Source organism: Rattus rattus, chromosome 11, assembly GCF_011064425.1.
Source record: "Rattus rattus isolate New Zealand chromosome 11, Rrattus_CSIRO_v1, whole genome shotgun sequence".
Lineage (NCBI taxonomy): Eukaryota > Metazoa > Chordata > Mammalia > Rodentia > Muridae > Rattus > Rattus rattus.
The window spans coordinates 29,940,894-29,954,209 of record NC_046164.1 but is presented as its reverse complement, the minus strand read 5'-3'; the positions used below and the strand labels follow the sequence as shown (position 1 = coordinate 29,954,209).

The following is a 13,316-nucleotide window of genomic DNA, read 5'->3' as shown; positions in this document are numbered from 1 at the left end:
GCCTATTGATCCCTGCATGCAAAGAACCCTGAAGTCCATGGTTCTAATGACCCCAGAGACACACGGGTCAAGGGCTATGTCTCTTCCTACGTGTTCTTTCCCTTTGACTGAGTTAGAATTTATCAGGGGACAGACATTGGTTACTCTGACTGCTGTAACATATCAGCACAGTGTATAGAGAGTGAACAATATAAAAAATACTAGTAATTGCATTTCATGTCAAGCTGAAGAGCAAGTAGAAATTCTGGAATGTAAACTATTCAGTTGTCGCTTTATCCTAACAGCTGTCCATGGTCAGTGGGGTTGATTCTGAAGAGTGTTTAATGTGACATTGGATTTTTCTGTTTGTAATTCAATGCCTGTTCTTAAGACGTACACTCTAACCTTTGTTATGTTTTCTTTCATGGGTAGAATTCTGCAACTGCATGTAGAGAAGTTCTACTGTTGGGTTTGGAGAGATGGCTCAGTGATTACACGTTCACTCTGCTCTTCTAGAGGGTATGAGTTCAACCACCTGCAACTCCAGCTTCAGGGAATCCAGGGCTCTTAGGGGCTCCGGAAAGGTTTTATACTCACCATGGGCCTTTACACTCAATGCCGACATACACATGGCTACCTAAAACTGCAAATACTAAGAAAAAATCCTCCACCTATTTGGCTTTATAAAAAATACCATTCAAGTGGTCAAGTGTCACTTGAGCGTCTTGAGTTAAGGTTTCTGTGGTGATAAAACACCATGACCAGTGGCAATCTGGGTAGGGTAAACGGTTCAGGATTCACCCACACTTCCCAGTTAGCTGTCCGTCTCTGGGAGAAGTCAGGGTAGGAAGCCAAGCATAGCGGGAGGCTGGGGGCCGGAGCAGGGTGGTGAAGCCATGAGGAGCTCTGCTTGCTGGCTTGCTCCCCATGGCTTGCTCCCCATGGCTTGCTCCCCATGGCTTGCTCCCCATGGCTTGCTCCCCATGGCTTGCTCCCCATGGCTTGCTCAGCCTGGTCCTCCTAGCCTTTTGACAGACGGCAAATGTTGTCCAGTTCTTGTTATCTGAAAACTGGTAAAAGTGAGTATTTTTTGTGCTTATTGGGCTCTGTTTATTTATTCTCCATCCTTGCTGTTTTCTGTCCTGTTTTCTACGGGATGCTATTCATTGGGTTGGCTTTGAAAGTGGTTCATTCTCTGTTTAACATGCACCAAGTATTTTTCTGAGTTTCAGTTTAGTTTTCTGTATATATTCTTCTTGTTGCCTTAAATCTGATACTGCGTTCTGTACATTTTTCTCATGCCATTTGCTATTTCTGAATCATATCATTTCAGTTGCCTGTGCTGTTAGAGGGCTATAAAAAATAAGTTCTTTTCTAACTCTGTTATTGGGATGTTTAATGGCCTGAGGTTTCAACAGAAGATACTTTTTCCTTCCATTTTTGTAACTATAAGTACAAAATAATAATAAGTAATAAGTAAGAGATAAATTGAAATACTGTTTTAACTTGTTTAATCATAAACACTTGGTGTTTGTTGAAAGTCTAAGGTTTTAAGTTAGAAATGACGTTTTCCCTGGAACCTTGACTTCCTTGACAAATGTCTTTCACTGCAGTTGTGAAAGACTGCAGAGTCCTCCACCTTCCTAACACTACCACCCTTTAACACAGTTCCTCGTGCTATGGTGACCCCCGCCGTAAAGTTATTTTCTTTGCTACTTCATAACTAATTTCACTACTGTTATGAATCATAATGTGAATATTTTTGGAGCTAGAAGTTTGACAAAGGAGTTGGGACCCACAGGTGGAGAGCTGCTTCCTTGGCGCATTTATTCAGGATTATTTTCAAAGCGGGTTGAGGGCATCAAGGGCGAGCCATTTGAGATGAGCTGTGTCTTTGGGGCCAAAACTAATTTTTAAAAATTTAAGGTCTCTGACTTTGTCCACAGTGACTCTTGTTAATAGATTCCCCTCTTAATAATGCACAATGTTGGATCGTGACACACAGTAGACAAGCAGGCCATTGTTTGAGATAATGTGTGCTGTGTTCCAAGGACTGTGAATTTTTGTCTTGGATTATTTTTATGATACAGTTTTAGTTCTAGAGTACAAAATGTTTTTTAGCTTGGTGCTAATAAAAGACACTTGTTGTTTGATACGATATTAACAGTTTGCAATAATCTTGATTATTGTTGCAAATGTCCTTATCTTTACTGTGTTTTATAAAGTAGACTTTTTAGGGTTCGAGATACCCTCCCCACCACCACCCTGTGGCCTTGGCTGACTTAGCAACAACTTTTCCACTCCTGCTGATCTCGAACTTGTGACCATAACTACCTCAGCCTCTGGATAACTGGAACGCAAGATGTGCTGCCAGGCCTAGCTTAGAGCAGACTTTTCTTTGACCTAAAAATGCAACGTTGGTTTCAAATTTATGTATTTTTTTTAAACAAATTTGCTATCCTATTATGACGCATACATCCACAACTATTCAGTGTTTAAATACCTGTGTTCTCCCTCCCCTTTTCAGGGCCGGGGTTGACTATGACAGTTCCTTACACAGAGAAGGCAGGAGCTGAAGAGCAAGTTAGAGAGAAGCACAGGCTTGTGGATTCCAAAAGTCTGTGCTACACTAGGCCAGGAGAATCATGTGTCAAGGAGTTAGAATATGTCTTGTTAAGCTTTGGCTGGGAAGAATGGTGCAACTGGTGAGTCCATAGGGTGGGAGAGTGATGTTACAGCGCTCTTCCCACCATTGGTGGAAATCCTTACTTGGCAGATAGACATCAGCCCCTCATCAGGAAACAGACACAGGCCACAGCATCTCTGAGTGACTTCACGAAGATACCATGAGTTACTACTGATTCCTGCCCCTCACCTTGGTACCACAAAATCTGGACCAGGTTCTGAGCCTTTTTTTTCTTTCTTCAACATCCTCTTAGCCCAGGCTCCAGCCATCTCACTGGCTGTGTGGACTGGCATCCCTGGTGCCGTGGTTGGGTTCCTCAGACTCATTCTCCAGAGAAGCCAGAGAGATTTATAAGGACAAGTCCGGTCCCACCCCTCCCCACCTAATGCCTCCACTAAATGTTCTTCGAACTTAGGGGCCATCTGTGTTGGAGGCCTCTCACATCCCCCTATGCCCCTTCCCTCGGTCTTTTGTTTATTCCTGTTCAGTCTTGAGTGTTCCGCCCTTCCTTTAGCCCCTTCAGTTAGGCTGTGGCTTTTTTAATGAAGCCTCCACATTCGTGCCTTCCGAGTTTCCTGTATTTACCTCTCACGTTTCCTTCATTTCTGAGGACCAGTGTTCCTAATGCTGCAGCCCTTTAATACAGTTTCTCAGGTTGTGTTGACCCCCAACCATGAAATTATTTTCGTTGCTACTTCAAAACTGTAATTTCGCTCTTGTTGTTAATCATAAAGTAAATTTTTTTTGGGAGCTAGAAGTTTGCCAAAGGGGTCATGACCCACAGGTTGAGAACCACCACCTTACACTGACCAGAATCCAGTCATTCAATAAATATTTGTTGTGCCCCCGAAGTGTACCAGGCACTATTTCTAGTTACATGGGAATCACCTAGGCCAAAGCTAATCGAATGAGAAGGCCTGATGTTTTGGAAACCTCACGAGTGAAAAGTGGAGAAGTAGCCCCCAGTTAGTAAACATGACAGACGCTTGGCTGCACGGCGGATGTGTTAGGAAGGCTTCAGAAAGGCTAGTGTGAAAGAACTGTGGAGGAGGACAACCGAGATCCGGGAGGGGTTGAGGTGCAATTTCACTGAGGTACGTGGGGCAGGTCCCGGGCCCACAGAGCCGGTTATTAACACAGGGCTCTTCCATTTCTCTGACTTTTAGCTTCAGCACCAGTCAGCAAAGTGAATAAGTTCTGTGCCACTTCCAACTTCCATTCCGCTCTGGGAAGAAAAAGCACCATCATGTCAAACATCACGATTGACCCCGATGTCAAGCCTGGTGAATACGTCATCAAGAGTCTCTTTGCGGAGTTTGCTGTGCAAGCAGAAAAGAAAATTGAAGTTGTAATGGCCGAACCCTTGGTGAGTAGAGCCATCCATAAATCTTATCTTTTTCCTTTTGCATTAGCTGCTATAGTACCAATTTTCCAAAGGGAATAATGCACTCGACCACATTAAGGGCTAGGATTGTTGTAAAGTGCTGATCCAGACAGCGCCAGTGGCTTCAGAGTCCACTTGGATGAAATTGTGGAGATCCCTAAGAGAAAGAAAAGACTACATGGGTGGAAATCATGTGGCCAGATAAAACACCACCGGAAATAAAAGAGAATCTGGACTAGTCTACAGGTTGTCATAAACACTATAGACTAATTGTGAGCATCTTATTTTTTTAATTATTGTTTTCAAGTCAAGGTCCCATGTAGTTCAGGTCGGTCTTGAGCTTGCTGTGAAGCCAAAGATGACCCCGAGCTCCTGATCCCGCTACCCTTTCAAAGAGCCAGGACTGCCACCGTAGCTGGCCTACATGTATTTTACATTCACAGTACATGAGAAACACTCAGAGAGTGATTGGAGGCTGGGACGAGGAGAATGACCAAAAATAAATGTTTAGGAGTCATAAACCAGGATGATGCTAAACAGTATGGCGCCTAGATACCCGAGGACAGAATCGTATTTGGTTCAGGCTGGAGTGAACCAGGGGCTGAAAGGTAGAAGAGAAAGCAGTAGAAGAATCTATATAGAGCATTAGACATGTATCAGATAGGAGCAGTCCTGGAGTTACAGCTGAGGGTTGCCATTGTTTGGGATGTTAGGGAATTGGAAGGTAACTCACACAGGAGCCTCCTGAGGCGGCTGGGGAATCGGATCGTCTTTCATCTGAGTGTGTCAGTAAACTAGATGACTGGTGATCTCCCCATGTGAATTGCTTGGTGGGTGGCCCAGAATTCTTTGGGAGCTCTCCTGAGAGACAGCAGTGAGTGTAAATGTGGCATCATCTACCTCGAAGCTGAGAGAACACTTGATGTCAAAAGAAGTGAAGGGCTGAATAGAAACATCATTCCCCAATATGGAGACGGTCCGAGTTAAACAGAACAAGGCTATTGGATTTGCCGGGCGGGCAGCCTGGTCTGTAAGCACTGTCTTCGCTCCTTGGTGTTAGTTTCTTCAGGTGGCACTGGAGGGACAGATGGAGTTTTAGGTTGCCCTTTGGGTTTGCAGGGAGTGAACCCGCCTCATGCCACAGGGATGCTGTGGGGGTAGGGGACACTTGTGCTGAAGATGGGGCCGTGGCTGCTGCCACTCAGTTAACGCCTACCCAGCTGGATTAGGGGAAAGCGTTCACTGCTGGATGGAACTTGGAGTAACTGTTGCTCATCTGAGACCCAAAGGCGGTGAGTGGTGGGTGGATTGAGGCGTAAGATCCGCTTCAGGACCTGTAGGCTCCTCCAGTCGGCTGTGTTTTCCCAAGACAGAGAACAGAGAGGGAAGTTGATGCCCTAGGAAAGGGCAAGGAGGCATCGCCACACATGCCCTGAATGTTCTCAGACATGAACCTGATTGCTAAGCTGAGCTCCTCCCTAGTCAGTAAGTAGAGGAAGCTACTCGGCAGAAGTATCAAAGAGGTAATGTGGTCTGGGGTTCCAGAATCAGCCAGTGTGCATTCCAAACCACATCACTCTGCTCAGCTCAAACAATTCCAGAATTACTTTTTACAAATCAAATTAATGCTTTTCTTATATACCATCATACAAACACTCACATACATTTTTTTTTTTCTGGTTTTAGTTTTAGGTTTTTTGTTTTATTTGTTTGTTTATCTATTTATTTATTTTTGTTTGGGGTTTTTTGTTTGTTTTTGTTTTGTTTTGAGGCAGGGTCTCACTATGTAGCCCTGGCTGTCCTGGAACTCACTACATAGGCTAGGCCATCCTCAAATTCAGAGATCTACCTGCTTTTGCCTCCCAAGTGCTGGGATCAAAGGCATGCACCACCAGGCCTGGCTTACAGTTGTGACATAAGGATTATAAAACCTTAGGACATAATTAAGAACCCTAAGCTTTAATTATAAAACTGCTGAGTCTACAAAAATGTTAATTTCTCTTTCAGTGCTCCGTAAGTGATATGATGAATCACTAGCCGTAGGAGCCACCCATAACAGCACATAGTAAGAAAAGGAAACAAAGACATCTTATGAGGAGTTTCTTTCTTTCTTTCTTTTTTTTTTTTTAAAGATTTATTTATTTCACATATCAGTACACTGTAGCTGTCTTCAGACACACCAAAAGAGGGCATCAGATCCCATTACAGATGGTTGTGGTTGCTGGGAATTGAACTCAGGATCTCTGGAAAAGCAGTCAGTGCTCTTAACCGCTGAGCCATCTCTCCAGCCCTTATGAGGAGTTTCAAAGAGAGATTTATAGCCCAAATCCCTGGACCCTATCAGCCAGCTGCAGTTTTCTTCTTCACCGCACACTTAAGAACACTACCCGTTTCATAAAAATTCTTGGTAATAGTTTTGCATGTCATGGTCCTATTGAGTCTCGAACATTGCACATTATTGAGAAAATTTTAATTCTGAAACTCTTGAGATCTTGAGAGCAAAAGGATGTCTGAGAGGGTTATTTAACATGACTGAGTCTCTAAGTCAGCTCTTTGTTCCCTTCCTGTTGGTAAAATCCACTGTCATTCTGGAGGTCTTGTCTAGGTCAGACTCAGTGCAGGAGTGTGTAACCTCAGGAAGTGGCTCATCCCACCATCGTTCTGTTGTACACACACACACTTACACACTCACACAGAGACATACACTCACACTCACACACACTCACCAGACACACATACTCACACATTCACAGACTCAAACACACACACACTCACACACACTTACACACACACTCACACACACTCACACACACTTACACACACTCACACACACTCTCACACACTTACACACACACACTCTCACACACTTACACACACACACACACACCTACCTACAACTGAAATCATCATCACCCTCCTGCACTGGTGCCCTCTCTGAGGATCAGTAAGTTCAGGTTCCTTTCCAGTCATTCCAGGCGCTTCCCAGACTTGTGATTGCTGCGAGTCCCACAGCTCCCCCTCAGGAGTCTTCCCTGCAGCCTTCTGCACTTCCCCCTTTCCATTTACAGTGCTTCCAACTCCCCCACTGCTCCCTCCAACATAGTGGCTCTATACCAAGCTACGTGTTTGTTTTACTAGAACATGTGCCTGCCGGGACCATATAGTAATCCCTCCATAACACGTGCCAATGTGTGTTTATGCACATGTGCACAGATGTATATGAACATGCATGAGCATGTACACGTGTGTATGACTATGCTGTGTCATGGTTGGTTATGTGTCTTCTCTGGGGTGGGTTATGTGATGCCAGGAACCTGATGTCACCCTGCAGAGTGGCCTGAGGTTTAGGTATTTCACAGAAATTTGCACTTTTATTGAATTTAACCCTAAGGCACTGTCCTGTCTAAGAAGGTTCAGCACCTCTGTGCTGCCGTTTAAGGCAGAGCTTCAAATAACTCCTTTAGAACCATCCAGTACTCTGTTACTCTTTCGTCTAACAGGTTGTTTCAGGGGCATCTGCTCCACAATGTTAATGTGAGATTAGACTTAACAAAGTCCACTGTGAGAGGCTGGCGCGATAGGTGGACAGTAGGAGCACTGGCTGCTCTTGCAGAGGACCTGGTTCCCAGCACCCACATGGCAGCTCACACCCATCTGTAACTCCAGTTCGAGAGAACCTGACACCCGTCTGGCCTCTGGCAGCAATAGGTCCACATGTGGGGTGTGCAGACATACATCTAGGCCAAACACTCATACACGTAAGATAAAAATGAATAAATCCTTTAAGGTTCCATTGCCGCATTGATGTTGCTATCCCTCCTCATGCTTTGCAAGGAGAGGCATTGCTGCTTCTCCTCCCTGACACACCGAGAGTGTCCCCCAGTCTTCACCATAGCTTACAGACTTTTACCCACAACCCTCCCACATACCAAAGCAATTCCTCCTTATCCAGGTCAACACCCGGGCTGCTTAGTTCTTCTTTCTGTCGGGTCTAGATAGATCGGAGATCCATAGCATCGAGATAGTGAAGTCACAGAGGCTCAATCCCATGGCAGTGGGTAGAAGATAGCTTTGGGTGCTTTCCTTGTGGTTTCATATGTTTGCAGGTTGATTCTCTACCCCTTGAGGGAGCGAGCAGCCGCGGGACAGCTGGGTTCCTAAAGGAAAAGCTCACAGCCTTTGTTTCAAGCAGACAGAACCCAGGGCTCGTGTGTGGCCGGGGCTGACCTGGCTCAGGTCAGTCAGGGTGGTATAGATGCCGAGAAGCTGCAGGCACCTAGCTGGCCAGTGACAGGACAGAACCAGTCTTTCCATTCTCTCGTCAGACACGAAAATAAAAGAAGGCTACAGAGGCCATCAAAGAGGAGCCCAGCTCGATTTTCCGCCTCTAATTTGATTTTCGCTTTTGGAGGAAGATTCGGGAAGGGCAGGCAGTGATTGAAATTGCAGCCTGCGTGCTAGGCAACCCAATAATTTTTGCTAAGAGAAGATGGATCGATCTTGGCTAATGACCCAGGCCTTTCCAAGCTCGCTTATTCATTGCGTCCATTGTCAGCGCCTCAAAGGAAGATGGAAGGAAAGACATTAGCTAGTCACCCGCTGTTTTGTTTTAGGCCCCTCATTTCAGCAGCGAGCGCTCCGATTCACATCGTTGTTTGAGAATATTAAATGCATGTGCGTTTTATGGTCAGTTTGCTGCACTGTATCTTTATGTCAGTTCTCCTGACATGTTCTCCACAATAATTAAAACATACTTACTTATTAAGTGTTTATGTACATGAGTAGTTTGCCGGCATGTATGTATGTGACTAGACTCTGTGGAGGCCAGAGAGGGTGTTAGAGTCTTGAACTGGGGTTCCGGATGGTTGTAGCCACCATGAAGGCGCTGGGAGCTGCACCTGGCTCCCCTGCAAAGCAGCCACTGCTCACAGCTGCTACACCGTCTCTCCCGCCCGGACGTGCTTACTTACAAGCTCCTGTAAGAATGAGGCTCTACACTGCTTGCTATGGCACAGTGCACACAGACCGTGCGTGCTCTTTCCATGGAGTCTCAGGGATAGGCTATCAGCCTTTTCCCTGGAGGCCATTCAGAGTCTCTGAGAAGACCTGCAGGATTCTGAATGGGACAACTTGGGTTTTGGATAGTGTCTTAGTCACTGTTCTGTTGCTGTGGAGAGACATGCAAAGGCCCTGCCAGCTCTTATAAAGGAAAGCTTTAACTGGGACCGGCTTATACTTTCAAAGGCTTAGTCCATTATCACGGTGAGGAGCAGGCGTGCCAGGCATGGTGCTGGAGTAGTTAAGAGCTACACCCTTATCTGCAGGCAGAAAGAGAAGTAGGGGAGGGAGAGAGATTGGGTCTGGCATAGGCTTTTGAACCCTTAAAGCTCACATGCCCAGTGACACACTTCTCCCAACAAGGCCACACCCACCCTGACAAGACCACGCCTACTCCAACAAGGCCACACCTACTCCAACAAGGCCACACCTCCTAATCTGTCTCAAATAGTCCCTGTGACTAAGCATTCAAATATATGAGCCTATATGGGCCATTCTTATTCAAACCACCATAGCATTGTGGGGGTTTGCTGTACTTTACTCCCGAGCTTCAGGATGAGGCCTCATCTTCAAGTTGTATTCCCATAGGTCGCACCTTTGTCCCTGCAGTGAAGCATCACTACCTCCCTGAGGAAGTGGGTGGAGAGAATGGAAGGAGTGTCTGCAGCTCCTCCAGACACTTCTTCAAAACAGTTGTTCAACCAGCCCTTGCCCCAGCCCACACTGAGACAAGGTCTCCAGCATTCCAGGCTCCACATGTAGACAGCGCTGACCTTGAACTCCTGATCCTGCTGCCTCCACTTCTGAAGTGTTGTGTGCACCGGCTGATTTATGGGATTTGGACATTGAATCCCAGGTGTTGTGCATGGTCAGCCAGCACTGAACTGCACCCTCTTTGGTTTTGCTTCACTATAGCCATCCATCCTTTCAGAGTGCCCCGGCTCTCCAAGTCCTGAGTCTTTCGGGAGCATCAGAATATCAACCAGGCTACCTTTCCTTCACTTTCTGGTGGGCGAGCTTCTCTGTGGCTTTGTTCAAATGACGTTTCTTCTCCTCAGTCATTTCTGTCTGAAATCTCAGTCCCATTTCACCCTCCTGTCCTTCCTGTCCTCGTCTGCCTCTCATAGAGACCCCTGCCCCTCTCCAGTTTGTGGGTACAGAAGAGTGGCGGCCATTTTCCAGCTTGTTCATGGCTGCTTCTCCAGAGTGCTGTTCACTGTGAGAGTCACTGGGTGGGCGGCTGGTGACCCAGTGCAAGAACACACATCTGGTTTCCCTCTTGCCTATCCGGGAAGGAATCATTGTTCAGTGAGATGCTCCTGACTAATTTTACCTTCTCTTTCTTTCTCTTTCTAGCTTTTGAATTTCTTTGAATGTTAATTTTGGTATTATCTTAGTGGTCTAGAAGAAAGCTAGAATGTAACGGATTATGATCCTTAGAATTATTAATTTTTTTTTTTTTTTTCGGAGCTGGGGACCGAACCCAGGGCCTTGCGCTTCCTAGGTAAGCGCTCTACCGCTGAGCTAAATCCCCAGCCCTATTAATTTTTATATTAAGGAAATATGAGGATTGGGAGACTAAGTGGTTAAGAGCATTTCAGTTCCCAAGACCAAATGGTGGCCCACAACCATTTGGAACTCCAGTTCCAAAGGATCTGATGTCCTCTTCTGACTTATATGGACACATAGACATGCATGACATCAAAATATTCATACACATAAAATAAAAACAAATAATTTAAAAAATCATGAAAGAGTAAAAATATTTCTAAAAGGGGAAAGTAGAATTTTATTTTATTTTTTCATGAAACAGTATCTCCTGGAGCCCAGACTGGTCTTGAGTCCACTATGTAGCTGAGAGTGCCTTGAACTGCAGAACCTCCTGTCTCCCTGTCAGAGTGCTAGGATTACAGGCCTGCACTCCACACTTGGTGCCAGCCTGTCATGCTTCATGTCTACTAATCATCCATCTGATTGATACTTGCCACCTGAAATGCATGCATGCACGCATGCACATATACACACATACACACACATACACATATACACACCACACACACACACACACACACACACACACACACACACACACACACACTTGTTCTTAACCCATTAACCATGAAGCCATGCATCTTTTGTATCTCTCCTATTGTTCCTACCATTGAATGAAACCTTAGCACGGGTCTTCCTAAGTACACAGGAAGAAGTAATATACTTACGGGTCGATGCTCTCAGGGGTCTGGGATCCAATCTGCCACATGTGAAAGGAGGACCTTTTATAACTGTGGTAAATAAACTTGTGTTTTTATTTTGACAAGAATTAGTCACCAATGAGGGAGGAACACTCAGGACTACTAGAGAATCTTCAGAAATAAATGTATTTCTCAATGCAGTCCATCCTCAGCTGATTGAACAGTGCCTCTCCACTTGGGTGAGGGTGAACCTTCCCTCTTCAGCCCACTGACTGAAATGATAGTCTCTTAGAAACGCCCTTACCAGTATACTCAGAAATGATGCTTCGTCAGCTGCCCTGGGATTCTCTCAGTGCCAAGGTCAAGTTAGCACTCACATTAGCATTCACCATGAAATCTTGATCCGTCTGCATAGTATAATGTCACACAGTCCTAAGTCTTCGTTCCCAATGTTTTCCTCAGGTTGTACTTATAGACCCCTACTATTCTTTAATTAATGCACCCCCCCTTCTCTGTGGTGTAGGTCTGTGTCTGTGTGACCCCATGAGTGCTGGGCACGCGCTCTACCATTAACTACATTCCCAGCCTGCCTGCGTTCTTAAGCACATTGAAGGCAGGCGCTCATTGTTTTGTTTGATTTATATCCTCAATGCATCGTCCTGTGTGGCTCTTAAAACTCCAGGGCTAGAACATGAACATTGCTTACAGTGGGAATGAAGCAAGACAGAATAGAAGAGAAAATTCTCTGCCTTTCTCTCGTTCTTTGTCTGTAGAAACATATAGTCCATACAATATAACTATCATATACATTTCTCGCCCTAGAACAAGCACCGTATTTTTTTGAAAGAACAAATTAATATACTTCTTTGATATGCTTCCTGCCTTATGTTTTAGGTGGGAAACTTTTATAACAAAATACACACAGTCACAGACGTCTGTTCTTGTATTCCTGTTTTATTACCATATATTAACCACACATAGTAATGGGCCTTACTATGACATTTCTGTATGTGCATACAATGTACTTTAGCTGTCCCCCCTACACACACACACACACACACACACACACACACACACACACACACACACACACACACACACACACACACACACACACACACACACACATCTCCCTGTTACCCTTTTGCTCCACTCCATTTGCTTCCTCTTCCAAACTAGTCTTTTCTTTTACTTTCATATTTTTTTTTAATTTTTTTTTTTTAAATAACCCAATGAGTTTCCTTAAAGTTGCTTACAGGAGCATGGACACCTCCTTCCCAGTGGCTACACCACAGAAGAAAATGATTCCTTTCCCTTCAACTGTGGGATCCTCATGGAGTGTACTGTTTCCTGGTGCTGGGCATCCAGGGCTGTGTACGTGGGAAGTATACGCTCCATACCACAGAGCTGTATCCCAAACCCCATGTAAAACTCTTTTATGTATGAGATTAGCCTCTTACATACCGATGACATGAGTATTCATATGATCATATTCAATGATCATTACTGGAATCCAGAATTTTTTTTCTTGGGTAGAAAACTCCTATCTAAATAATTCAATTCAAATAAACTCAACATTAAGATATTTCTTTCTTTTGCTTAGCAATTCCATATATCTTTTTAAAATTCTAATTGGTTGGAGGTTTTGTTGTTGTTGTTGTCCTTAAACAGTAAAACGAGCTGGGAACTTCATTCATTTTAGTTTACTTGTCCTTTTGTAACTTCTTGCTTCTCACTGAGGCCACTTAATATTCTGAAACTATCTCTTACGTTCTAAGAGACTGGAACCTTTCCTGGACCTCACAGCCAGAGTTAATAACCCTTTTAACCCTTTAAAGTCATGTAAGACTGCTGTCCTACTGTGTGCTCAGCCTGTTTGTGTAACCTGCCTTGAGGAGAACAGTGTGACAGCCTTGCTTTTCTTGGATTTCCCGTGCAATCAGCTTTTACACACTAAGCTAGTGCCTAGCTGTCATCTTAAATTTTGTACACTTCTATGCCCCTGACCCATGTGTGT

At 44.7% G+C, this 13,316-nt stretch overlaps 1 protein-coding gene across 1 annotated transcript in view; it reads left to right on the top strand.

Annotated features, from left to right (window-relative positions):
- Positions 1-13,316, top strand: part of Fryl (FRY like transcription coactivator) — a 165,479-nt gene that overhangs the window by 41,625 nt on the left and 110,538 nt on the right. Inside the window, exon 2 of the mRNA XM_032916330.1 lies at positions 3,832-4,031. Within this exon, the coding sequence (XP_032772221.1) occupies positions 3,832-4,031 (200 nt within the window). The remainder of the gene's footprint in view (positions 1-3,831; positions 4,032-13,316) is intronic.